The sequence below is a fragment of the Symphodus melops genome (genome assembly GCF_947650265.1).
Source record: "Symphodus melops genome assembly, chromosome: 15".
NCBI lineage: Eukaryota > Metazoa > Chordata > Actinopteri > Labriformes > Labridae > Symphodus > Symphodus melops.
In genome coordinates this window covers 9438053-9462346 of record NC_136705.1, presented here as the reverse complement: position 1 = coordinate 9462346, position 24294 = coordinate 9438053, and the positions used below count along the sequence as shown (strand labels likewise).

At 39.0% G+C, this 24294-nt stretch overlaps 1 protein-coding gene across 4 annotated transcripts in view; it reads left to right on the top strand.

Annotated features, from left to right (window-relative positions):
- atrnl1a (attractin-like 1a) overlaps nt 1–24294 on the top strand; it is a 232028-nt gene that overhangs the window by 98641 nt on the left and 109093 nt on the right. For all 4 annotated transcript variants that reach the window (XM_079362624.1, XM_079362623.1, XM_079362626.1 and 1 more), the window contains 4 exons: nt 5458–5510; nt 15820–15914; nt 18194–18272; nt 21758–21915. In XM_079362624.1, coding sequence (XP_079218750.1) covers nt 5458–5510; nt 15820–15914; nt 18194–18272; nt 21758–21915 — 385 coding nt within the window. The remainder of the gene's footprint in view (nt 1–5457; nt 5511–15819; nt 15915–18193; nt 18273–21757; nt 21916–24294) is intronic.

Below are 24294 nucleotides of genomic sequence, written 5' to 3'. Positions count from 1 at the left end.
GTCTTGGCCACATACCAGACAAGGGATCTGCTGCTAGCTTTTCTGTTCTTCAGAAAAAGTTGGAGACAAAAAAAAAAATAAATAATCTGGCACAACTTCAGACTTTTCACTCTTCCTCTTCTCTTGAATCTATAATATTTAAATAGTCAAACAGTAATGTGAAAGACCATCCTGGCATGGCAATGAAGTATCACACAAACTTCCTCATCATGTGGTTGTACCATGTGCACACAGGGCCAGTATTAAACTGTAAACACAAACAGCTGCTCAGAGCTTGAAGGTTGCAGGTCAGGCTGTAGGAATAAGTAAATATTCAGGTCAGTTTGCACAGCAGATGTTCACGTACTGGTGTTATAAATTAAATACACTGATTTATGATTTATTCAAAGTTAGTAAAGTATACAATTTATTTCAAGTAAACTTACTTGGACTTTATGTAGAAGTATGACATCAATTTAGCATTCACTTTACTGAGGGCTTCACTTCTTCCACTTTGTTTTCTCTCAATCTGACTGTTTCATTTGATGAATTGGGAAATGGATACGAAACCATTGCAGGGATACTAGTGTGAAACGTTCCTGTTTGTTTCATCTCCATAGCAGTCTGGCTGCATTCTTAACAAGTTGTAATCAAAATATATGAAGGTGTATATTTTACATTTTCTGCAATGGCCCTGTTTTCATGCTTATAAAAAGTTTACACATGAAATAGCTTCACTTGTTTAAAACCCCTAATTTATCAAGTTGGGTTTAAACACAAAGATAGATGACCAGGTATAGACTTTCTGAATAATTTATTGCAACAAAGAGAAGGAAAAACAAAATGCTTTCAGTGGTGAGTCCAGGGAATATACACAAAGCAACATGTCAAAGTCCAACAAAGCAGACGAAAACAGGTGGCAAAGAGGGGGAATAAAACTCTAAACTCTAGGTAATCCAGGATAGGTGAGACACACATATCGGGGCAATATTAAGAAAGCATAAAGAGAAACAAACACAGTCTAATAAAAACTTGAAAGAATCAAAATAAGGAAATTCATGACTTAACAGGGCTAGTAAAATACGAGTTTATCAACCTTTGCAACAACAGTGCAAAATACATCGGTTGTTTGTGCTTGTACCTGTGTTCATCTTTGATCTGCAGCCGAGTCAGAGTGTCCTAAGTGACGATTCAGCCCTGTCCTATGTGACCGTTATCTTGGCCCCATTAGACCATTATAAGCAGCTTAAATGTCCTTCCCCTTTTTATAAGAGAGCAAATGGGACACCCTCAGCCCCAATCGTAGCGTTCTGAACCATGCTTATCTCTCTTCTCTACACTTTAACATGAATGTGATAGCCTTGCATTGGATCAGTCTCAAGATACATTTTGTAAAAAGTATGACCATTGTTATATCAAAGTGTCCTGCTTTTTTCCCCCTTTTTTGCTCATTTTACCATCAAAACTCTAAAAAGTTAGCTTCCTCCATCTTTGTCTATTGTCATTATGGATCTGAAAATAACTTTGAGTGTAAATGAGTAACATGCTCTTGTTATGTTTAGGCGTACAACAGTTAATTATTAGCGTTCCAATAATCTTTTACAGTTCTGATGTAAGAAGCACTGAGTAAGAAAACATTGGTTTATTGTGTTAGCTATTTCATCTGAAACTTAAGCTAATGTCTAACTCGTTCTGCATGGAGGTAGAGACTGATGTTTGTGTGATATTCTTTACAAATTAATTCTAAAACTGATAATGATTAAAACTGATATATAATATTTTAAAGGGTGGTATTTGGCACCATGCAGTGCCATTGGCAATAAAATATGACGCCACATGCATTACATTAAATCTTCCTGTGCTGAAATAGGCTCAGTGCTCATTGCGCTCCTTTTTGGCAGCCTGCTGGAAGGGAGTGCAACGCTTTTAAACTCACAGACCCCTCTGGAGATGACGCTGCTCGCTCTCCACGTCGCCTCTCTAGATCCAGCAGCGTTCCTTCAATAAGCCTCTTTCATCCTCTTTCATACATTTCACAATTCTTTACTTACTAAAAGGCATCGCTGCTCTTTTTTTTGGTCTTTTTTTCTGTGTTTTCTTTCTTCCTTTCTTCGTCTTACTCCTGATTTTTGCAGTCTGTTTCAATGTGTGAAAAGAGAACATTGTGCGTTTGTAAGTGACTATTTTAGTCAGCAGATTAGGCTTCAGTCTTCTCCTTAATACTTATGGCAGCAGGGTTGTGTGTGTGTGTGTGTGTGTGTGTGTGTGTGTGTGTGTGTCTGTGTGTGTGTGTGTGTGAGATTGAGTCATAAGAACTACAGTGCATGTGTTCAGGGTTATAAAAGAACATGTAACCCAGCACTACACCGTGGTTTATAGTTTAGTTTAATTAAGTAAGAAGAAAGAAGATATATCATGCTTTGACACACAGACATGTACAGGATAAGCTCATTGTTTAGTTTTGTCTGAACAAATGTTAATATAATGATGCTTTGATGGTAACTACACCCAAGACTTGTGTCTGAAGTTTATCTACCCTAGGATTTAAAAAAAAAAAAAAAAAAAAAAAAGGCCTTTAGAACATCAGTGTTTCAACATGGATGGGCGGAGTGGGGAGGTTCTGCTCCCCCTTCGTTTGTCAACAAATGCAGAGGTCAGACTAACCAGCATGATTTTAGCCCCACAGACGTAGGGATTCGGGACACAGCAACCCTCGAACATTGATCTTTGTGTCAAAGTGAATGACAATCAAGTTCACATCTGGGACGCTGCCCAACAGAAAGCCTAACACATTGGAAGCGTTAGCTGTAGTTTAGAGCATAAACAAACAAAACATGACTATTAGACAGAGGAACCTTTTCTCCAGCTTTGGCAACAATAGGTTTTCTTATGTTTAAAGTCTTCTTTCCAGGCCTTGTCTCACCCCAACCCCTCTTGTTGTCAACGTCATCACATCAGTCGTGATGATGAGTCAGGTCCCACTGTGACTGTCATTTCTGTTGGTCAAAGCTCAGCACGACTTATGGCTCTGTGATGGCCTAATCTAACACCGTGACAATTGTAACAGACAAAAGATTGTGCAGTCTGACCTGGGCATATGAGGGGTAGTCATAACAGAACTGGAGACCTTAAGTGTGCACCGTAGCGCACCAAACCTAATTCTATACTAATTGTTACTTTAAAATCGCTTAATATAACTTATGGTACTCACATTAACAAAACACTGTGATGGTAAAGCAAGACAATGTGAACAGGACAATGGGAATTAACACAGCACCTCTTAAAGCTTTTCATATGGTTTAGGGAATTTGTTCTTTACCAGAGCCAAACGGCTACAAAACATTGCTGCATATTTGAAAAGAAAAGAAAAGAAAAAAGTCAGATATTGGCAAGTTTTTGGTGTAAATTGTGATTTAGTGGAACACATTTATCTCTATTCGGATGCTACTATCAGGCAGTCGTCTGCTCCTTCTTTATCTGTTTTATTGTAGCTCTAAACTCCTGATTCAGGCTGGAAGCTGCATGAGGCAGTCCCTGTTTAAGGGCCCCGTCCTTGGTCAGGGTTTATAGAAGAATGAAATATTCAGCATCCAGCACTGCTCTGTGACCCGCTAAAACACTACACGAGAATTCACAAGCAACCTCACTACAAACTTCACCTGCCCTCATGTTCTTCTCCACTTATTCCTATTTTTCAATTTGTTTGTTCTCTCCTCAAGTATTTTGCGTTGTCTTTTTGAATAATCCTACCAATCCCTTATAAACTGTGGGTGTGTTGATTTTTTTTGATGCTTTGGTTGATTTATTTCACATATTTCGTAAAAACCTGCATGATGAGCAACATGTCAGTAAACACCCTCGTTGTTCTAAAGAATCCTATGCACAGGAAAAAAAAGATTAATTTGACTCCATCAAGGCAATGCAAACCCTCTTTAACTGCATGTTCAAAGCCTTGACATTATAATATTCACCCCTCTTATAGCCGTTTTAAACGTTTCTTTTCTTTACAGCTTGCACTGGAAGTAAAGTTCAATCTTTTGTTCTCTTCTGCCAGCCAACAATTTTCTTATGTGGTCTGAACTCCTGCAGGTTCTCGTCAGCCATCTTGACATTTTAATGGTCTCAACATCATTTCCAGATGAATGTAAAAAAGAAAAAAAACTTTCATACAGCTATTGTTCTGTAATCCCTTCAGCTTGCTGTTGAAATGAAGATTTTCCACAAGTGCGCTTATGTTCTTGGACCACTGGGTCTTTTTTTTAACCTATGTTGCTGTTGAGCTTTCTGGTCATTAGAGACTTTCTCTTAACGAAAGGTCACAAGTTTCCACCCCATGCCAATTACTGTCCATCAGCAAAGGTACTGTATGTCTCTTTAACTGACAACCAGCCTCTATGTGGTCAGTAAGAGTAATCGAAAAAAAGAATAAAATATTCAAATTATATGTTGTTAGTCACTGAATAGATTGACATTTGACAGCAGTGACTGGCGGGGCCTGACAGTTTCCACTCACAAAGCTTTTTTTTAATTCTATTAAAATGCGTTGATAACAGTTGTGTTTTAACTTTATTGGCATTGTGTCTGTTGTCAACATGTGACAAGTGTGGGTCAGATTTAGTTTTTTACACTGAGTAGCACTGATTAATGTCACTCCACTTTTTCTGTATGCTGGAATTAAAAAAACAACAACTTTAAACTACCGCGAAACAAAGTGCATTAAATATTATTTATGGTTTGTTATTGGAGAATAATAAAAAGAACATCATTGTTTCTCCTATAGCTGAATAGTATTCTATCTTTGACTCACTGTAGATAGATCTTTTAAAATTATGTTCAAAACACAAATGTTGTTTTGGAACGATGTACAAATCGGCCAACCAGAAAAGAAAGGGTTTGTGCTACATAGGCGGTATGATGAGGTTTCTAAAGACAATGTGGTCAGTTTTGTTAACTATCTTTTTGCTGTTTGGAAGTTGTAACTTCTTCTTACAAGCTCAATACACAATGTGATTGCCGAATTCCCTTTGGCTTACATTTTTTATGATCCATTACACTCTATTGTTGTGGATAAAAACAAAACAAGATGCCCTCCTGTGTTACAGTGCATTTGTTCCTGTGTGTGTGTGGGTGTGTGTTTGTTTGGATTACCATTAGCTTTGGCATTAGCATGAAGCGATTCTGTTTATGTGCATGTGGATGTGTGTGTGTGTGAGGAGCCAGTGTGGTGCTGGGAAACAGAGAGCAGCAATGGCTAGACAGGACTGTCAAGGGAAATCACTTTACTTGGAGCAGAGGGAAGACAATACCTGTAGCAAGCACCCACCTGACACACACACACACACACACACACACGCTCACTCATGTTCTGTAACAAATCCAACTTTGTAAAAACTCAGCTCTTGTTGAATGCTAATGCATTAATTCTTGCTGTTCTCTTTTTCCCTGTTAAACGTTTACCGCTATCTTGTGTTCTTCCAGATGTGACTCAGAGAACCGTTACCTTGGCAACCCCCTCAAAGGAACATGCTATTGTAAGTACCATGCCTCGGCTACACCTGTCTCCTTCATGTACTTACAAACACACGTACAATCCAGAGCGAGAGTTTAAGTCTGGATGCCACAACAATTTATGTTCTGTTCGGGGATATCTGATGATTTGGATCAAGCTGGCTGAACAAAGGCCTCAAAGACTCAAAGGTTGCTTCAATCAAAACAGCAAAATAAGCTAGCAGCTGTGGCACATTTGTACACTAATGACATTATGCTTTGTTCAAATGTGGTCTTTTATGTATCTAGTCTAACTCTCTAAAAGGAAGAAGTTCATTTTAACAAATGTATAGTTTTCTCTTTTACAGACAACAGGGCTGAAGTCCTCTTAATAATGTTTGTGACAATAAAAACAAATGTCTAGGTAAGGGAAACACTTCTAACTCTTTCAAAAAACAAAACAACAACTACCTTTTCTTTATCTTCCAGCTCTCTGCTGATGCCCCCAAAGCCATTTGTGTGTCCAATACTCTTATTTCATCTCATATTTCTGAAACAAAAACATTGAAGACATCAACTTCCAGTGCATTTTAGGAGCTCTGAGGAGGGTATGAAAACAAAGCAGCATATTAATCTTTGTTTTGGCAGAGCACTGAGTGTTTGCAACATGCCTGGAGTCACTCAACATACAGATGGTCCTAATTGAATGAACATAAACACACATTTCACTGTCATGATCATGTATGCTGGAATAACTGAGGTTTTACATGTAAACATATATAAAAAAGATAAGACAGGATCATTTGAAGTGTCATAGATATAATATTTATATACTGGTGTCAAACATGTTGCAATAATCTTTAGAATACCAACTTTTTGTCACTGATTCTTTTAACGATTGTTTTCTTTTTGGAGAGAAAAGGGATATCAGGTGGGAAAGGGAGCATATTATATTCAAGGTCTTTGTTTACGAGATTCCAGATGCTTGCAGCGTTCATGTTGACCTACCTCCAATTTGAAAACAAATTGCTGGTTTTCCTTTCCTAAGACCAGACAAAGAAGGAATGCTGCAGTCCAAACAGATGTTTGGTGGCACAAAAGCAGCTCTTCCGCTCTCTCTGTCTTGTTCCCTTATTCAGACACACACACACACACACACACACACACACACACACACACACACACACACACACACACACACACACACACACACACACACACACACACACACACACACACACACACACACACACACACACATGCATTCAGTTTCTGAATTGCCATCATCATTTCAAACATTATAACCCACTGGAATACAAAAAAAGTCCTGTCAATGTCAAAAGCCCTCTACCTTGAGTGGGGCTATTATTGTTTCAATGAGGGAGGCTAGAAAAGGGTAGAGCAATCAGAGGGAGTCATGCCACAGACTCCTCGGTCACCAAAAATATGCCTTTGTTCACAGAAACAACTCTTGTTCAAGAATTTAATTTAATGTGGATTCACCTTCATCAAAACGTGTATTATTAAGGTGCCAATTACAGCATGTTCCTTTGGAAATCCTTCTGTTGGATTGAAGACTGAGGTTTGAAGGCTCTAGATGGCACCAATGCAATGTCCTCGTCTTGTATTGCTAAGGGCTTGAGATGATGTAAATGCATACAGTCAGAAATGGATTTAATAGCATGTTAACTGCACGTGTCCGTCATATCTCCATGGCTGCAGCTAAATCAGTCAATTTCCCACATTATGATCTGTCATTAATGTGTCGTTATCATCTCTGCTGTATACGAAATGGCGTTAGCTTTGTTTGATCAAGAGCAAGCACACTCAGAGGCCCACACATGAACGGACACAAACACACATGGAGGGAGATAATATGTATGGAGTAGTGATTTAAAAGCTGCCCATTTCCTTGTGCTTAGCAAGCAAAGTGGTTTAGGTCAACATTATTCTTAAATGTCAGTGGAAGGAAGGTGCTCATAAGTGAAGCGTTATCGCTATCATTTAAAGACAGATTAACACAGAGAGGCTGATCTCTTCTTGCTGCAGATTTCAGGAGAATTACAGGAGAAGTTTTGGGGTTCTTTACTAAGTTAAGATCTCCTTTGATGGTGAAAAGCTACCAAACAGCTGACTACAGTGAGATTATCTGGGCTGTGAAGAGACATGACTGTCAGTATTATGTTATGGACTTGTAGCAAACAAAGGCAAACAAAACAAAGGACAGTTTGTATGTAAACCGTGCCTTTTATTTCGGGCCTTTTACCCACACAGGGTCAAACAGAAAACTGAAAACAAAATGCCCAGTTGTCCGTCAAGTTTAGAACATAGTTTAACTCTTCCCATATTTGGGATTACAGTGGGTTTTTAAATGAATCGCATGCTGGTCACTCCAATCTCTGTTTTTTACATGAGTAACTGACTACCATTGGCTGGATTCAATGTAGAGATTAAGAATGATCCTCAAACTCCTTAAAGGTGAATAGAATTTTATAAACCTGCAACATGAACAGCAGTATATAATCTAAATTTATCCAGCCCCGTTGACACCTGCTCTCAATCATACATATTTTGTATTTTAATCCATTCTGTGCCTTTCTGTTTGCCCCTTTGTTTTAGGATGATTTGATCTAAAGTAGTAATTCCAAAAACTTTATTTGTCCCCGGGGGGCAATTACTGAAAGAATAAAACAGGAACCATAGTGCAATGATGAATAAGATTTGAGAACTGATGTCAAACAGAATATAGTGGGTAGTGCATGAAGACCACTAAAAGATTTCGGTGGTTAAACTGCCTGGTATTTTGAGAAACGAAAACAAAGTAAGGGTATATATGAGTTGTAGTAAAGTAGTTACACACTGCAAAGTGGTATGTATGCTTGAAGGCCCAGTACAAGCAGTTGTGTTTGGACTCAACCTTGATCTTCCATTTTAGAGTAAGCGGTTGTATGCTACAGGCTTAAGAAACTTTACTGTACTTCAGATCCTCTTGTAAAAAGCCAGTCCCCACAGGGTGATGAGTTTGCAGACACTTAAAAAGCTGATATTGGTTTTTATCTGTTTGGGGTTTTTTTTAACAACAAGTCTTAAAGAAGCAAAAATATAACAAGCTTGGAATTCAAGGTTTTGCAAATGCATGGGAGCAGAAAAGATTCTTTGAGATTTTATCCACAATGTACACTTACTGTACCCCCACCGGGTTGCGTGTCTCCGGTGCGCTCTGGAGTGCTTCTCGCAAGCACGCTCGTGTCTTCACTCTACAGCCCCTTCCCTGCTGCTACGCTGTGGGACACTTGGATTAGTTGACCTCACCACTGCTTGTACCCCCAACTTTAGTACCTATTGCCATGGCATTTATGTCCAATCAGACACAGTGCTGACCAGCTTCTGGTGCGCAAAGATGGCACTAGTGGCACACACACTGCAGTGCCACAGAGGACTCGTACCTCCTGCACAATGTATGACAATTCATTCAAAAGAGGAAGGGAAGAAAAGAGAGGCCCTGTTTTCTTATAAGCCACGTTTTCCGTTTGTTATATTCAGATTTATCTGCTTATACTTTAAAATACTGGACGTTCATTTGTATCTCTCACTAATACCTATTTTGCTCTTGCAGTCGTCCAGCTTTCCGTCCAAACTCTCTGTGATGTAAACCAGTAGAACACGCAAAAGCCTGTCTGAAATACAACCGATTCCACAAGGTTTGCACCTGACGCCATTCATGCAAATATTCTTAGTAAATCACCCGCAAAACGCCCATAAACCAAACATTCAAATTTTTGCAGTGAACATGCAATTTCGTACTCTTTGATTGAGATCTTAGTAAATCAGGCCCTAAGTGTGTCTTTTGAAAGCAGTCAAGCAACTATTCATCAGTTTCAAACTTTCTTCAAATCAAGCTGATTTCATCGCAATATGTTTATTTGCACAATGTGCAAAATTTGCAAAAAACAACAACTTGTCATGTAGGAACAGTCATCCATGTTGGAGAACGGTGTAATCAGACTTCACATTTGAGCATCCTGCTTTGACTGCAGCGTTCCTTAACTCACTTGGGGATAAAGAGCAGAGAGCGATGCTTTGGTTCAGTTGGCACTGTCATATTGAACCACCAGTCAATTGATGAAAAGCAACTTTGCTGTTTAATGAGTTTGGCCTGCAGTCAGGCTAGCATTTATGAGCAGGCATCACCAGGACAATGCTTTAATGAACCACTGTCATCTTCCATCACAGTCAGCTACAAGGAATGTCTAATTAGGGACGGCCACCAAGTGTTCCACCACGTCCACTCAAGAGACCAGCAGTCAGCTGAATTACCGGCTAACACCAGTCAGTTCACTCTCAGTACTGCTTGCTGCCTTAAGGCGTTCTGGGAAAGCTTAGTCAGGCCAAACAGCAGTGGCTCCAATATTTACTGACAACCTCACAATTAAAACACCAATTAGTAAAGGGCTGGTCAAAATGGCGTTGGGTAATGACCTCCAAAAAAAAAGAGGATAAACATAAGGAATCTTTGGTCATATCCCTGATTACTTCTAGATATTATTGGAATTCATCTTCTAAGAGTAAAACTATTTCAAAGACAAATACAATCCAAGCTAGAAAATTTTGGGGCCAGTTCAAACCTCAAAGTGGTCTCATGGCAGTGATCAGTAGTCAACAACACTGCTGGCCTCAGGCCGTTCATTAGACCACGAGCTGGCATCAGTCCAGGATGACTCAACGTTTGCTGACAGGCACTATGTCTGGACGCCTATCCAGCTTGGAATAATTGGTCCTATCAGGCCAAAAAGCTCTTTTGCAAGTGAACGATTGCCCTGGTAGACTATTAAATATTCTGATTGATCAAAGATCAAATTGCCTAAATTTCATACAAATTGGTTGCAATCCATGTAAATATGCAACACATTGGGATTGCACAACACAGCTAGATGGAAGACTTGTATGCACTGGATTTTAAACAGATTTAGAAGAAAAAGAAAATTAGTTAATCAATGCAATCTGTAACTTTGGCACTTTGTTAGGATCACTAATTATGTTTATAACGAGAAAACTAACTCATCTTTACCATGCTTTTCAATAAGAGTTAAAGAAGAAACCTGTGACTTTATTGACCTGAGCAGAAGCTGTTACTCTTGCTTTAGGTACTAATTTTGTTAAAAAAATATTCCAATGTTTCTTTTTTGTTCATTTGAACAATTTAGCTATTCATTTATCTCTATAAATGAATTTGAATGAGGGCTTTTAACAACAGTCATCCCCTCTTAACTCTGAGGCCTTAGTCAGTCTGCACACATTGACCTGCAAGGTCAGACAGTGGAGCAGTGTTGTCCTTGTGTTTACCTCCATGGCTTTAAGCTGTTCCCTCAGCGTGATGCTGCCATGTTTGGCCTGTGCTCCGTAAGGCAGGTGTTGCAAATGGGAAATAATGAGTTGTTAACAAGCATTAAATGAAACCTCAGCGAGAGATTGTGACAAACTGACATTGTAGGTGAGTTCACGCTTGTTTGGGGATTTCTATCCAAAGTCGACGGCTGGAAGATCAGATTAGGTTACGGATGAAGGCTTTCCATTCTGCCTTCTCATTTCCCATTGCAGTGTTTTGTCTCATACAAGCTGATTGAGCTTATATATTATGATGATTAAATCACCCATCTGTGAACCTGAGACACTGACATGGGCTATTACTGTTCCATTTCTTTTGGGGGTCGTTAAAACCTTAACTGACGACTTGATTTGATTCAACTAGATTGAGAATTCTAGTGCTTATGATTGAGCTTGTCAAAGAGAAACGGCTTTCAGATTTGTTAGATGGGATTCATAATTAGCTGAAGTAAACTTTTAAACCTGGCTGATGCTCTTGCTCCCAACAGCCTTGAAATCAACAGCAAAAAGACTTGCACAGGAGGGCATGCACGTTTTTTCATGTTGGACTTGTTTTGGTTAACCATGCAGACACACAATCATGTAAACAATCTCATATTCATAGGCACAGGCAGGGATATGTACACACAGAGAGTTATGTCACAAACACATTGTAGATGTACTCACATACTAGTCTCTATTATTCAATTTTAAGATGTGTAAAAAACTTGAAATACTCTGAAGTTTTACTTATGACCCTTTTGGGATAAACAACTGAGCAGCAGCAGTGCACGTCTGCCTGGGAGGGAGGGTTGTAAGAGATGTTAAGAAAAATTATTGTCTTTGATCTGATGGTATCTGCTGTTTGGGCTAAGTTGCCATGAAGTCTGAACAAAACAAGTCTGTTTGTCAAACATAAATTGCTTTCGTCTTGGTGACGCCCCAGGATTGTACTGCTGAAAAGAAGGTAATAACTAAACATCTCTCGCTCTCTCTTTAGATCATGACACCGAACTTTATTTCTCTAAGTTGAAATGATCTTACAGAGCCCCTGCTGAATGCTGCCACCTGGTGACTACAGCAATAGACTTAGCTAGAACCTTCCTTTTGCTTTTTCCAGAAACACTCATACAAGTTTGTGATATGTGTGAATGTTGTCCCACCAAAGCCACAGTACTCATCCAGATTCTGACCACTGAACCGCTTTTTTGAGGAGCTAAAAATACATAATTTTGGATGATTTGGTACAATGGAGGCTTCACTGTGGTACAGTGCACAGTGTTGTTGCCGCAGAGCAAGACGGTGCCTAATTTGAATCCCCCAGATTGATCATTTCTATGTGGACTGGCCTTTGTATTTACCGCTGGGTACTCAGGCTTCATCCCACTGTCTAAAGACATGCTCATTAGGTTGATTTGGCACTCTACTTTGTCTGCAGGTATACATGGTTGATTAAAAGATTTGGGATTGATTGGTGATCAGTCAAGGGTGAACCCTGCCTCTTGCTCACTGACAGCTTTGATAAGCTTCAGGACCTCTAAGACCCCGGATGGGACGAGTGGTATAGATCAGGGTTTCTTAACCATAGGGCCGCGGCCCTTCGAAGGGCCGCGAGCGCCACCTGCAGGGCCGCAAGGGGATAATATGTTTGCATCTGTGGGCCGTAAGGGCCGTGATCGTTGGCCTGCAGTATACTCTCCGACCACCAGAGGCAGTATCATCAGTTAGAAGTAGTGGAACTTTACAACGCGACACGCGCGACACTCAGCAGTATAACCACTTCCTCCACAACATCCTGTTTAGCGGCTAGTTCTCCCAGGTCTTATCTAAATGCTGCATATGGTCACCCTGTGCTTGGGTAAAGGTTGAACTATTTGCCGCAAGTATTCGTTGCTCTTTTGGCGGCGACATACACGATGTATCATATCAAGGTTCTGTTTTAAAAGACGATACAACGCCAATAGCTGCTGAAGCACATAGCCGCCGCCATTGTTGTTTGTTGTCGACTACTGCGCATGTCCAAATGTTTCGTCTTACTGTCACAGCGTCTCCGTGTAAACGGGGCCTGAATCTGAATGGAAACGTAATGGAGAGGTTCTTAAAACGAAAAAATAATGACAGCAACGGGGGCAGCGCTACACAAAACAGAATGCTCATTTTAATTTCAACAAATCTACCTAACTTCATTGAGCACCTAATTTTATTGCTTTTGTTGCTAAGTTTATATTGTGTTACTTATTTGACAAACATGCACTTAAACATGGTTTTATATGAGCAAAATTAATTAAATGATCTTAACTTGTGCAAGGTTTTATGCATAATTAGCCTATGTATAGGTTATATATTGATTAAAAAACATACAAATGAAGAACAGGATTCATTATTACAACATAGTGACACAAATAGCTATTAAATAAAAATGACCGCAAAAGTTAAATCAGAACCATTCACTCGATTGGGCCCCAGACTACCTTGCCCTGAAAATGTTGGGCCCCAAGGTCAAAAAGGTTAAGAAACCCTGGTATAGATAACAGATGGCTGTTCTATAGATCTATTACCACCCAGGCTTTATTATTTAGGGCTACCAGTCTATTTCCTGTGGCCATACTTTTCTTCTAAGAAGTTGAGTATGGTTTTTCATAATAAAGTAAAGCAGTATGTGAAACATGTAAGAATCTCATACATCACAAATTTTGAAAACAAGCAGCTTTTGACCGAATAAGAAATTATTTCCACTTAATATTAGGTGACATCAACATTACCCCATGCTTTGATGTATGATACTAAGGGTCAGCTGATGAGGTAGCACTGGACAGCTTTACTTGCGGCTTCCAAAATCTGCTCTCTCCCACCAAGTTATGTTGGGTTGGTACAATGGACTATACCATCATCCATTAGCGTTGGCTAATGGTCATTGACCACAAAGCCCTCTGCCATAATTATAATATTATGATTCCAAGGCTGTCCCTGCCAAAACCAGTGTTCTATTTCTCATAGGATATTACAACCATCTTTTCCAAAAAGCTATTACCTGGTATTACTGACAGTCATCACTGAAATAGATATTGTCCAAGCAGCCAACAGACTCTGCTCTGCCAATCTCTGTCTGGCTTCACACCATACTTTCTATAACCCTTCTGCTTTTGTCGTGGCATGTTACATTGCTTTTGGTCAATACTTTGTTTACAACAATGCACAACAATAAATAGGAGACCTTTACAAACCTGTCACTTTGTGATTGTGAAGTGTACAGTAAAAGGGTCATCTTGACTTATTTAAATCTTTGACATATAGCTGGTGACCAGTGATTTCATTAAATAATTGTGATAATGATGTTTTAACTGGCCTTGTAGAACAAGTATTTGATGGTCAGTTGGTATTTGGTTGGAAGTTTGGACAGAAATGAAGGCAATGGGACCAATACACTAATAATAAGTGTTGCCAGCATGAGTCTGTTTTACCCGAACTGCACTTGCATGCACTGTACACTCACTTATAGACTCAAATGCCTGGATTACCCTGAAGGGCTAGCACTTTGCAGTCACGCTGATTAACTTAAAATATATCCTGTCACACGTTTATCCTCTCATAAACACAGAGCTGCTTTTGCTTCTCATTCCCTCTTTTCTCTCCTCTCCTCTAACATGTTCCCCCTTCCCTTCCCTCCCCTCAGTTCCTCCTCCATCAAGGAGGGAGGCAAGGTGACCCAACATGGCTCCTGCTGTCTGTCCAGATGTTCAATCACCATGATTCCTTCTATCTATACCTCGGCCATTGTCTTGCTGACAAAGAGCTGCTTCCTCACACTCCATAGGAGCCGCTATCACAAATGATTAAATCTGTGATAGAACAGGATTATTTAGAGCCTCACTCATGTTCTATTGATTGGGCTGATGGTAGTTTAAGAACAGTGTCCTCACTGTAAACACTCGTTTCTGCGGTGATGATGTTTGCTTTGTCACTGATTGAGATATATGATCTTAAAACTCCATCACTTCAGCCATATTCTTGTCATTAAATATTGACACATCAGCTGCTCCAATGTTTAAACTTCAGTCAGTTTGTCTCTGCTTGATGGTGTTGTCAAAAAGATGAGCTAGAACAAAGGGCACTCTCAAAGTGAAAACAAGTGGAAAGGCCAAATAAAAACCCATCTATATATATATATATATATATATATATATATATATATATATATATATATAAACCCTATTACTGAAACCAACAGATCATTTAACTGTTTCTGACTTTTGGGAGAAAATAAGCACCTTTGCATTTGTGTCTGCTAGGAAATCCTTTAAAAAAAAAAAAGAAGAAAGTTCTGCATAACAAAGGGTTTATGTAATGGTAGCTTCCAAAAGTATTCAGAATCTGTTTCATCCAAATAATGAGAACTGTCATTAGCTTTCAGCTTTATTATTTTGAACATCAATCAGGACAAAAAAATGTCACCTAATCATATTGGATGGTTACAACTGGTTAGACCAATGATAGCAAAGCAGCTTAGGAACTCACCATTCAGTTGCCCAAGTGATTTTACTTAATGCCCTCTCTCAGTTCGAATAAAGCTCTTTCATACAATTAATGCTATTTATCACATGGAATTGTTGAAGTTAGAGTAAGAGAGATAGAAATCATAAGTTGATCTGCCAAGCCTAAATTAGTTTTCTAATACTAATGAGAGTTTATGTCCACACAGGGTTATACTTTTCTGACTACTTGAAGCCTAATTTCCTAAACAAAAAGGAAATTAAGCACATTAAAAGGAAGCCTTTTTCCTTCCACTGCTGACAACTGGTCTTCAATGAAGAATTCATCTTTGGCCTTTGTAAACTATTCCCCCGAGTTTTGCACAGACACTCTTTTTTTTAACTTATTATGAAGCAACTTCAGTTAAGACGCCACAGAAAATAATCCAATGATGCTGTTTGTGTTCTCTGCTTCCTTCCCGTTTTTCTTACGCTCTTTACCTCTCCAAACATTTCCTAGACAACCTGTTGATCGATTACCAGTTTACCTTCAGTTTGCTTCAGGAAGACGACCGTTACTATACTGCCATCAACTTCATGGCTACACCTGAACAGGTAAAATATACACTCAATAGCACACATGGTGGGGAGCAGATAATTGGACTTTTGTTGCACGTTAATTTAAGATGCAAACTGAATGTATTTACAGAGAAATGTGACCTTCAAATGTAATCTGTCACAGACAGAGGTAGAAAAACAGGTAGGAGGACCCATGTGCAGAAAAAAACCCCAAATGATTTATTTAAACTAAAATACCAAGACAACAAACAAAAACTTACTGGTCAAAAACAAAAAAATGAGGAACAGTGAAAATCCAAGTGATCCGAGGAGACAGGGTACCAAACACTAGACCGATAAACTACAAACAACACAGACAAAAAAATGAACCGACACAGAGGGTAACAAAGACAGAGACTGAATAGACATGAGGTAATCAGACACAGGTGAGACTAATGACACAGGTGAGGACAATCACACAGGCAGGAAACACAACAAACAAAGAACACAAGACCAGAGGCCTATACTACAAAGCGAGTTCAACATATCCAGGGTCTCTTTGGGTTATCTGGCTTGACAAACCCTGACATACAAGATCGTGATTAACAGTCCTACGATGCCGGTTATCAACCTGATCCGTCAACCCAGGGTTGCTAAAAGCGCGTTCACGTCAAAGGGGCGTTAGAGTTAGCATCATTTAACCTATCACAATCATCATCGCGTCTGCCATCAGCAGATTGTCATATCTACAAACATTATATTTACAATAACTACAAACTATATTAACAATATAAATAAGTTAAGACAAACAGGCTCCCAAGAGACACAGCTGCAGTAACACATGCAGGAAGGACAAATGAAAAAGGAAAATCTGCGAGTAAAAACTGCATCTTATATTTGTCCCATCGTTAGTTCACCTTAGAACTGACTATAATAACTTGTTTCTTCTCTGAACTGAATGTGTTGCTCTGACTCTTTAAAGTGGAGAGTTGAAAAGGTTTTAGAAGTTATATTTAAACTGCAGCTCTGACCATCACAAACAGAGCAACTTTAAGAAATTAAACTTTAATGAAAACACAATTCAAAGCCACAAGAAAATATTCGTAATTGTACATCTTCAACTAAAATGTCACGGTACTTTCTTCAGTCTCTGTTGAAGGATATTGTCATTAACTAAATGGACTATAGTCTAATGTAAAATCCTGCAGGACACGTGAAGTGTCCTCCCCCCTCTCAATCAGCTCCAGGAGCTCCACGATCAAAAGATCTGATTGGTCAGTGGGCGGAGATTTTCAAAGTCTTATCTCCAACATAACCTGCTCCGGAGGAGGTTAGGTGTGCAGCATAAGTTACCGTGGTGATATACCCAGGTAAAAAGTAATCGACCCTCGTAGGATTGAAAACCCAGGGTTAACCCTGAAGTTACCTCGCTAAGCTCAAATCTTGCTTCGTAGTATAGGCCTCAGAACACTTGAGGACAAGTAAAAAGTAAAACCCAAAACTGACAACACCACCTAAACCAGGTATTACAAAATAAAACAGGGAACACTAAAGACTAGACTTAAAACACAACACAGGAAATAAACGTACAGGCAACATAGGAGGACACAAGGAAACACACTAAAGACTAAAGTAAAATCAAGACTATGAAACATTAAAACACAGTAGAAACAATCAACACGAGGAAACAAACAAAACACTCAGGAAATAATGAAAACTAAAACAAGATGAAACACAGAACCAAAACATGACATAATTTTAACAGCCTTTTTGCAAAGTGTTTCATTTGTTTGTTTTGGATGATTGACATTTTTAAAATTAGAAAGGAAGCATTGTGATGAAAACATAGCATAATATCAAACATAGACAATCTTATCACTCAGCATCAAATTTGTTTTTTTGAAGAATCCGTGGAACATTTATCCTCGCACTGCGTGAAGCTGCTTTTAAAATGAGAAACATCTATAGTAACTTTTTTTCTCCAAGTGCCTGAAGGTGTACTTACAGCTCGAAGTAGAATTTCAAGACAGCATGACAAAGAAATTCACAAAATCAATGGAACGTCTCGTAAAGAGGCCAACTAATTCATTGACGCAGGTTGAGGCATAAGAGACAGAGGCAGCCAAAGTTCAAAATGTTTTCTCTTTGTTGTGCTTCATAAATGTATACCGCGGGGGGCAGAAGCACAGCAGGCCTGGAGGAAAAAGAAGTCCAACTATGTACGAAAGCCAACAATAAGAAGTGCAAAATCAAGCCAGGAGTAAATGATTAACCATGAAACAAAAGAAACTTATCTTCAGTTTAGTAATTCAGCTTTCTTCTTTTTCTTTCTGCAGGCCAACAAGAACCTTGACATGTCCATCAATGCCTCAAACAACTTCAACCTCAACATCACCTGGTCCTTCAGCTCTACAGGTACAGAACATTTTTCATGTATGAATGGTTGCTTAATATTTGCTTCCAGTGAGTGACAGTGAATGGTTCAGGCTCTCTGATGTAATGTTGAGGAATAATCAACTTCCTGTGTCCTGCATTGTTTACAGTCCAGTAACTTCATAAAGAGATCCTGTCTAAATCAAAAGCAAAGTTATTTTTTAATCTTTAAGATGTTTCTGCAAAAGAAACGCTATACCATTCCAACGTAAAACAGAGAGCTTCAATCTGCCAAAGGATTTTCTTTGTATTTCGTTGCATTTACGGGTCTTCAGTTTGCCAAACTAACAACAGAAGAAGAATTAAACTTTTAAAGTGTGCTTGTTGGTTGAATAAATGTTGGAACTATCGTCTTTGATGCTTTCTATTGCATCCAATTTTTTTTGATAGAGATAATAAATCGTGTTCAAATGAAAGCCAGGATGTTATTATGTCAGATTGTCTTATGACTCTTTCTGCTCTCTGTGAAAACCATTTTTTTCTTGTAAGGAACACTGATACGTAACATTACTCAAACTACAAGTCTGCTAAATGCAAAAAGGGAAAACAGAACACTTCCTGCAATAAAATCCAGACCCAACCTGCAGTGAAAGCGATATGTCTGGAACGACATGAGGAAAAATGAATCGTCTGCTTTGAATAAAGGAAGAACTGAAAAGATTTTTATTGATCAGGATAAAAGGTTATGGTCACTTAAACCTTACCACCAGCCCATTCTTGTGATCCTGATATCAAAGCCAGGAAAGGATGTATTTTTTATTTTTTAAGGAAAGGTCTTAGTATTTTTCTGTTAATCTGTTTGAGAGAAAAGTCATACAATCTATGACTGATCGATTGACTATTACCCCTCATTCTACTCGAGTTCCTGACATCTAATCAACATGAATACCTGAAAACATCGAGGATTTTAAAATGTAAAAATGTAAATGTAGTTGGCCAATCAAAATGTAAAATGTATTAAAAACATGTCCTCATTCATTACAGATTGTGTACTGATAAACATGAAACCTTTATGCCTTAAGTTTTGTCAAAGTAATTAAATAAGGAACATTTAAATGTTTTCTTCAAATGTAAGTCTGGATGATAAGACCTCTCTCTCTCATATTTCAGTCCTGTCTTAAGAAACCGAAAATGAGCTGTGCTAGAATAGACTTTAACGATGTTTGATTGTGTAGTCTGTCTCTAAAGCTCCGTCATTGAGCTGTCTGTCTGTAAAGATATCCCACTGTCAGTGTCTTTTATGGCCGTCCGAGTGTCCTTAAGTAAAATGGTCAGATCTCCTTCACGCTTACCTCCTGGGGTTTCTCCCTCCATGAAACACTTCAGAAGCTGTTTAGAATTTTGGCATTAGGGCATTTTATACATTTTCCCTCCTGATTTCAATTAAGATAAAAGCACTCTGCTTTCACACTCGCTGTGTCTGGGGGCCCTGAGCGTCTCCAGCTTGGGACTCTGGGCCTTATGTGTGTTAGTGTGTGTATGTGTGATTGTGTGCAGACTATTACAGAGTGTTTAATGGCCCCTGATAAAGCAGGAGGTGGAAATATTTTATTCACCGCGTCTGAAAAACTCGGCTATTAACACAGAAGTGCTGATAATGCGCTGAAGGATACTGAAATCAGACCGCTTCAGCGCCGGGAGGAATTTACAAGCTGGCTCTGAATTATTGCGCGGTGTCAGAAAAATAATTTACCTGCTGCAGATGAAAGGCACGGCTGGACGTTTCAAAAATGGTGACTGTATTCACTCAACCTGCTCACTTACCACTTTTATATGGATCCTTAGACTGAAAGAAGCTCAGATAACGGGTCACTCTGTTTGGCTGTCATTGTGGTGCAAAGTGTGAGATTGTTTTCTCCCAAGAGCTGGGAGGCAAGAGAAAAAAAAAGGTTCCTACTATTTTTACTTCTGCCATTTTATTTTTTCCAGTCTTACTGAATCTGTACCTTTTTGTTGTTTCAATCCTAAATCTGTCACTTTTACTCTCCAGTTAGTCCCAGTGATTGTGCAACAGGTCTGGTAATACAACGTTAAAGTGGTGTTTCCCACATAGAGACGGACATGCAGCAGCCACAGCAGTTTATAATTATTATTATTTTCAAACAGCGCTCACATTTCTTCTCTTGTACCTATTTGCTCTTACAGTCACAAATGCTCTGCAGAAAATCAGTCAAATAATGTACCTCCTGTCATTGCACACATTGTTATAGGACCATCTTTTTTACTTCCTGCTGATGCCGGTGTTTTGTAAATGCAGCTGGTTTATGTTGATTTCATTCATGAACATTACGAAGTTGGTGTTGGTGGATTTCATCCACTGCATCACAATAAGCCTCCTTCATCCGGGCTCTCATGCTTTTACGAGGATGATCATGATTTTTAGACGACTTTATAAAGAAAGTCAAAGTAGCCTCACACAGGGACTTTAAGACGGTATTTTGGGCAAATATGTGACCGTGATTGGGGGTATAACTTAGGTTAAAAGCGTTCTTTAAAGTATTTTTTGTCAAGGTAACATAGTTAATATAGAACAAAAATTATAAAATAATGAATAACCTGTTTCATCTTCCTTTTTTAAAATTCCATCCCCGCTTCCCATACTGGGAAATAACATAATGATTTATTAAACTAGAACCAAATAGATGTAAAAGCTTGTTTTGGGTTAGGAAAGAGTCAGAGTGAAGGTAGTAGCACTTTTTAAGCCCATGACACAAGTTTTTTCTTGCCACGCTATAATGGATGAAGCTGGGTCCTTGTAATATATCAATAAGTAAGGTTTTTTACCTGCTCATGTAAACATAACGATGAGCATGGTCTGTTTACCTGCTCTTTTGTAATGTTAACAGATAAACAGTAAGGTCCTCTACCTGCTTTTTGTAAAGTGTCTTGAGAGAACACCTGTTATGAATTGCCGCTATACAAATACAGATTGATTGATGATTGATTGATAAATAGTAGACATAGTAGTAATAGTAAAAGACTGGTCTTAAAAACATCAAGCGTGGGGTCGCCGGTGGCGCAGCGGCAGTGCGCGCGATCCCATGGATTGAGGCTCAGTCCTCACGCGGGCGGCCCGGGTTCGCGTCCGGCCTGTGGCCCACCTCCCGCTTGTCTCTCCCCACTCTCTCTCCCTGATTTCCGACTCTGTCCACTTTCCTCCCTCTATAATAAAGGCCAAAAATAAATCTTTAAAAACAACAACAAAAAAAAAAAAACATCAAGCGTAACTCCCATGTTGTGTGTTACGCTGCACTTGCATGGCTTCACATTATACAACAGCGTGTTCTTTTCTCCCACATTAAAATGTACAACCATGACATTTCTTCTTTAAAGCAAGGGTCACTGCTCGCTAAGAGCTGCTGTTTTAAATTTATCGGTTTGTTTTTTTTAACAACAGGTACACTGTCAACTTACCACTGTTTGTGCTTATGAAATACTTTGACCGTTTGAAAATCTCTCTCTTCCAGCTGGCACCATCTCAGGTGAAGAGATGCCCATCATCGCAAGGACCAACATCAAGGAGCACCGGGACAGTTTCTCCTGTGAAAAGTTCAACTTCAGACTCCACCACAACATCACCTTCTACGTCTATGTGACCAACTTCAGTTGGCCAATCAAGATCCAGGTTAGACCTGTTGCTGATTGCTGATTACTGATAAATCAGTAATCAGCTTTACTGATTTATCTAGTGTTTTTTAATCGTCACTGCTCAATGGAGCAATGAAAGAATGCCCATCACAATCTCAAAGTATCCAACACACTGATCTCAAATCACTCTCACACACCTCTTTAAAGGTTTAGAATGATAGTCACAGACTGGGGAAAGGCAGTAAACTCTCACATTTAGAAGCTGGTTCTGGAACTGGTTAAGCGGTTTATTTACCCAATTCATCCACTGAATTGTTCTCAGTGCTGTATAGGCCAAGAATACGTAAAACCTTATTCCATGAAAAGTAAATTAAACTGCTCTGAAAGGCCCACATTCAGCCTCAACGAGTTCCAGACACACAGATAATATGCTCGGGGGGTCTTCTTGTTCTGTTTAATGGCTTCAGTGTGCAGCCACACAAAGAGAAGGCTGCTGCTGATTTTGGGACATGCTGAAGATGAAGATGATGTGGGTCGTGATGATTGTGGAATCAGTGGTGTTGTAAATTGTCCTGAAGTCAGTCACAAATTCAGCCAGATTAGCCAGGAAAATTAGCCAAGAGTGAGATCAACCATCCATCTCCACCAGATCTATCTGTACAACACATGTTGCGAAAGTTTTCTCGCTTAAACTTGTGCCTTCAATTTGTGTGACGCCCGTGGGACTAATTCAAGTATTTTGACCATTGGTAAATAACACAAGACATCATGCATGTCATGTTTAGCTTTGATGTTTATCATAATAAATGTAAACAATTGTTTGTTTTTCCACTTCATCAGCACCTCCTGGCGTACATTTGTCTGACAGAAATATTCACTCATTGCCAAATGAATGAATCTTGTGACTCCTTCATGAATATTGTGAAATAATGTCTAAGAAGAGCTTCCATAGCAAACCTTCATCTTGGCTGATATGTAGTTTATTATTATTATTATTATTATTATTATTATTATTATTATTATTATTATTATTATTATTATTATTCCCTCTAACAAGGTGCACAGTACCCACCACAAGTTATACATCCAATTGAAACAATAAAGTAGATTTTGGTGTAATTAAATTTAAATACATGTAAAAGAATCTAAATCATTTGGAAATGCTTACTTTAAAAATGCACACTTAACGTATTTGGATAACTTGGGTTTGGTGGTTTAGCAAAAGGCATTTATGTCAATCAAGAATTTTTCACTTTTGCACACCTAAACATTTCTTTGCAATTTCTTGACATTTTCGGGTCAGATTTCTGCTGAAATGTCCTAACGTGCCTGTTCTGTAGTGTAGCTCTAGGAAGGGGGTATGTTGTCTCATGGATGACATGTGAGGTTGAAAATACAGTGGGAATATGGAGAATGGAGTCTGATGCTATGATGACAGTTTGAGTGTTCAAAGTCACTTCTATACAGTATCTGTTATCAACACGCCTGCCCACTTGTGATGAAAGTAACTTATCGGCACACCCCAACTTCATGAAGAAATTTACAAGGGAGCTAACAGGGAAAATTTGGGGTTGAGTCATGGTGTAAAAGTTGATCGTTTGCCTCTGTACATACATCTGTATAAAACGCACTAGTAGTTTTAAAGAGTTTTGTGTATGCGTGAAAGCACCATTATTCAAGCACTAAGCAATTGGGCAGAGAGGTGCAGTGAGGATTTTATCTCTTAGATCGCTGTGTGTGTTTACTTCCTCTGCAGACTGCTCCTCCTCCATCGAATATCCCTCTGCACTCGATTCAGCTTTTACCTCACTTTAAATAACTTGCCTAGCTGACTCCCTCTACAAAAGGAAAATTCACATCTTTAAACTCCATATTCTAGATTGAAGCCAACTATTTGTGATAGACCATAGTGTATAGGCTCAAATAAAAGCCCTCTCTATCCACATTTATGATTTAAACGCATGCTTTCTTAAGCATCTTAATGTGCAGAAATTAGGGGCCTTTTGAACATGAGGTGGGGATGAAACTGCCAAGATTATGAATAACCTCCCACACTAAATCCTGAGACATGGTCGTTAATCTACACAAACTAACCGGCTAACAGAGTGACTAATTACACACGATTGTACACACGATTGTGCCGAATCTCTCCATTATTACAGTCCAGATGTGTAGATAAACAAGGTGAGGCGCAAAGTATGGTTTGTCATTATTGTCACCTCCGGTTACTCGGGAAACATCTCTCTGCACAACATACAGCCCTGACAGGACGCTGAGCATAAACTATACTGAGAAGTGTTTGGCAAATCTGCTATCACATTTAATGATCTGCGAGTTTTCCAATGTCTCTCCATCAATTATGCAGCACTGGATTAAATCTCCAGGCGGCAGCCACACACACACTAAATATTCACGC